The sequence below is a fragment of the Chenopodium album genome, chromosome 8 (assembly GCF_948465745.1).
Source record: "Chenopodium album chromosome 8, dcCheAlbu1.1, whole genome shotgun sequence".
Classification (NCBI taxonomy): Eukaryota; Viridiplantae; Streptophyta; class Magnoliopsida; order Caryophyllales; family Amaranthaceae; genus Chenopodium; species Chenopodium album.
Genome location: NC_137841.1, coordinates 3,895,004 through 3,899,491, shown reverse-complemented (window position 1 = coordinate 3,899,491; position 4,488 = coordinate 3,895,004). Strand labels below are relative to the sequence as shown.

General features: G+C 34.1%; 1 protein-coding gene across 1 annotated transcript; it reads left to right on the top strand.

The window, feature by feature from the left end:
* The first annotated feature begins 413 nt into the window (after positions 1–413).
* LOC145555667 (uncharacterized) lies at positions 414–3,840 on the top strand. Its single transcript, XM_081617411.1, has 3 exons — positions 414–688; positions 1,987–2,109; positions 2,291–3,840. Exons 2-3 carry the CDS (start codon positions 2,034–2,036, stop codon positions 3,607–3,609), a joined length of 1,395 nt encoding a protein of 464 aa, XP_081473537.1. The 5' UTR covers positions 414–688; positions 1,987–2,033; the 3' UTR covers positions 3,610–3,840.
* The last annotated feature ends 648 nt before the right edge of the window (positions 3,841–4,488 follow it).

The window sequence follows — 4,488 nt, the reverse complement described above, 5'->3', positions numbered from 1 at the left end:
ATTTCACGCTAGGCTATGAGGGGGCCCATGTCGTATCCACACTTCAGGCCTGAAGCTAAAAAGATCCAAGAACTGTCACGTAAGGGGTGTAATAAGAATATGCGGTAATAAAGTGAATAAGAAGAATGAGGGTAGGGAAATAGAACCATGGAGAGCAACTGGCTCTCTTGCTTAAATGATGGGAAATCAAAACTAGTAACGCTAATGATATGATCCAAGGATCAATCCATCCACTCCATTATAATCTCATTGATGAAGATTAATTTAAATACTAAGATCAAATTCAAAAAGTAGATTGATCATAAGCCTTGTAATAGTAACCCCTCTTGGCCCAATTGACACCCCATTTTAAACTTTAATTTGCATTATTTTTCCCGCCTGACACAAAGAAAGCAACAAACCCATCATTTTCATGTAAAATGCTGGATACCTACTTACAAAAATACCCTTTGGAACTTTGCATTTGAATTTTGAAATGAAGGGTAAAATTGGTCAATTTAATTGACATAAAAGGCGGCAAAACATGTGCCCTTAAAAACTGGGACCCTCCCCCACACCTTTAACTCTTCTTATTATTCACCTTTTTCTTGTTGTTCTTCACTTTACAACCTTTCTTTCACCTCTCTTTCTCTTTCTTCACAAATTCATTCCTCTCATTCTACCCAAAAAATATTGTTGAAAAGAAAAGGTAATCAATTTTTTTTTTTTTTTTTTTTTTTTTTTTTTTTTTAAAAAATTTTAATTTATGTTCTTTGTTCTGGTTAATGGGTTCAAAATTGTATTGGAAATTTTGTGTTTCAATTGGTATTTTTTCAAGTCGATATGACTTAATCACCCCAAATCACATAATATAATAGTCTCTTTTTATGAAGTTAAATATAGGAATGAAATTATTTTTTAGTTTGGTTGTTTGGGTTCAATTGGTTCAAAATCATGGTAGATGTTTGTGTTTTAAATCAATTGTTATAAATTATTGAGTTTATTTCATTTACCTCAAATTATATAAAAGTCGCATCTTTGCTAAGTTATTATTGGAATATGTAGGAATTTTAACTCCGAATTTACGCCAAATCTTGCATTGTACGGTGTATTTTTGGGAATTAGAGGTTGGGAATTATTTTTTGAATTTATTTATTTAAATTCAGGGAACAGTGTGCTACAAGTTCCGAAAAGATCACTGGGTTTTCCAATTCTAAAATGGGGTTTTAGATCTTGAAATTTGATTGCTATTTAAAGCAATTTATATGAATTTGATTTTGGGTATATCCTGCAACTCAAAATAACACCACATAATTTGATGGGTATGAGTTATTTCATTTTGTAAGAAATATAAGCTCTTTCTCCTATAATTCTACTTTCATGTTTGTATCATTTGTCTTTGTTGTATAATTGTTACTTTGTAAAAAATTGTTGAATTAGTGCTTGCCTTAGTTGCCTGTGTACCGGCGTTCGGATTATATTGATTCCTGTAAGAATCATCCTGTGTAATTATGTTATGATCATGAACTTTTTTATGTCATTCATATCTATTGTTTTTCAAGTAGTCATGCTTGTTTGTCAAATTTCTGTCATAAACCCATTTAATATTATCATGTTTTATAATTTGGAGCAACAGCTTTCGAAGAATTAGAGTTTTGAAACCTCGGTGTGTATTTGGTAAGTATAATGTGCTCAATTTGCTGTTCTGCAAGAGCTGCACTCAGTAGTCAGTACATAACTTGCCAATTACTATTACTAGTAGCATTAACATAGTATTTTGTATCACATAAGTAGCATTAACTTGCTTGAAAGCAGAAATTTTCGTGCCAGGATACCATACGATTTACTAATTAGATTGTAATTTTGAGCTGGTATGACATTCCTTGTTTTGTATCTTGCTTGTAATTGATGTGTTATACAATGCTAAAGCTAAGGTATATTGATAAATGTTATTGAATTTTCATTTGTGTTTGAATCAGTGATCTGAACTTCTGATATTCATTGCAGTTGTGCTGTACGAGGGGATAAACCACAGAATTTGAGAATTGTTTGCGATGGCAGAAAATCAGTCTCCCAACTTGCAGTTGGATGATCTTTCACCTGAAATTAACGGCGTTTCTAAACTTGATGGTAAGCATCTTACCTTATCTCCTTTTGTCCCATGTAGAAGCACATTCTTGTAATCGCGACTATAGACTTATACTAGTTATCTTCCTGCTCGGTTTAGTCTATCATATGCTTTTGTAACGAGTCTGCTACTGTATCTGACTTCATCCTGAAGTGAGTTTTGACATGCTTGGGTCTGATGTAGATAAAGAGTCTGCTTTCCAAACTCCGGAACAAAAGCCTGGTTCACAGAAATACAACACCCCTAATTACACTTCAGAGACATTTCTAAGCTCAGTTAGTGGAAGTTCTGACGTCTATACAAAAGAAAGTTCTGAAACAGCGTCTTCCCCATCATCATCGGATGCTGAGTCTGGTACATATGACTTGCCTAAAAAGAACTATTTACTCCAGCATGCCAACGGCGATGAGACCCTTCAGCCTAAGGTTATTGATTTGGAGTTTGACACTAATGGTGTGGAAGAAAATCACCACGTAGCCATCGAAGAAGGCAAAGAAGGTATGCTTGAAGAGAAGGATGTGCTCTATGAAGAATTGCTCGAAAAAGTGGCTAATTATGAGGTTGAGCTCAAGCTCACAAAGAAAAAGCTTGAATCTTCTCAAGAAGAGATTTCTAAGTTGAAGTTTGAGAATTCGACTTTGGTTGAAGAGCTAGGAGGGGCCATAGAAAAGATTCGGATTTCTGAGGTGAATGCAGAAGAAACGGAGAAAACACTCAGAACTGAACACGAAGAAAATAGGAAACAGTTTCAAGTTCAGCTTGATTTGGCCAACAAAAGCATTGATATCTTACAGACTGAGCTGGTTTCGGAGAGAAGGCTGGTTTCTGAATTGCAAGAGACAATTGATAAGACCGCGAATGAATTAGAAATTTATGTTTGTGAAGTTGAGGAGCTCAAAGTGGCCTTAAATGATGCCCAAAAGGATTTCTCTAAGGAGAGGTCACAGTTCCAATACAACATTACTTGTTTGAATGAGCAAAAGGATGCCTTAGAATCGAGAAACAAATCGTTGGAGGAGCAGATAAAGCAATACGAGGTTGAAATGAGTGAGGCTGGAAAGTTACAGGAAGCACGAGAATCAGATCTGTTGATTGAAATCAAACAGTTGAAAGAATCCCTTGATGCTAGTAAACTAAAGTATGACATGCTAATGGTAGAGAAAGATGAAGCATTGGCTAAGGTGCAGAATCTAGTTGCTGAATTGAATGCTCGAGACACTAACATGCTACAAATGGAGGACCGAATCAGCAAATTAACAGCAGAACATTCGAAACTGATTGATGAATCAGAGAAGACACAGAAGCTACTGGAGGAATTCAGGTTGAAGATAACAGATCAGGAGAAAGAGCTAGAGAAGCAAAGAGAACTTATCTATGATAGATCAGAGGAAAAACGAGAGGCAATACGACAGCTTTGTTTCTCATTGGAGTATTACAGAAATGAATATCATGAACTCTGCCAAGCTTTCAAGTGCAAGCGTCCTGCTGTATTGGCTGCATAATTAAGGAAACTATTATGAACAATCTTCGTTCTAGTTTTATTGCTCATTCATTTTGTTCTTGCTGCTTATTTTGTTCAATCTATAATGTTGGTGTTGTGTAAGGCATGTTTTCGAGATTCAATTTTAGTATAGGTAAACTTTCATTCATCATTAGGTTCTTGATTGACAGTCATGTATTATTATTATTGTGTTGTTCTACAAAATTGCAAAAGGTGGTATCACATTGTTGTAGTTCTTGTATATAACTACTTCCTAAAGTCATTTTTAAGATTTTGATAACCTACTTCTTTTGTTGTACCGAATTCAAGGCCTTTAAATTAAGGCTACGCTTCTTTACTATCTTGATTAAATAATTTCAGTAAAAATAATGACCGATAACAACCATTTTGATCCTTTGTGAGGAAATAGTTTTCTATACTCATCTCATGAGAAATGCCAAATTTAATCTAAGGTATGCTAGAATTAATTTTCGTGAGACACCTTCCTTGAAACAAAGATTATCCAAATCAAAGTGTTTATTAGAGATATTGTAAAATATATGTGTGATATTTCTAACATATGTGTGATATTTCTAACAGTTTTCGTTGCTCTCTTTGAACTATAGAAATTTGAATTAACCCTTGAACACAACAAATCAGTACATGATATATGCTTTTGTTTTGATTAGATTACTTGATCTTGATTGAGTCAAATTTTTATTTGTCAAAAAAGTGTGTCAACTTATTTTAATTTAGACAAGTGTATTTACTCTATTTTAATTTGGAGGGCATTCATGAGTGTTACATATAGTGCTTTTGCTATCAACTAGGAAAAGTTTATGCTCTCCCATAGTCCCATCAAAATCTTTGTTATAAATTCAGCGTTCAAATTTGATTAAAG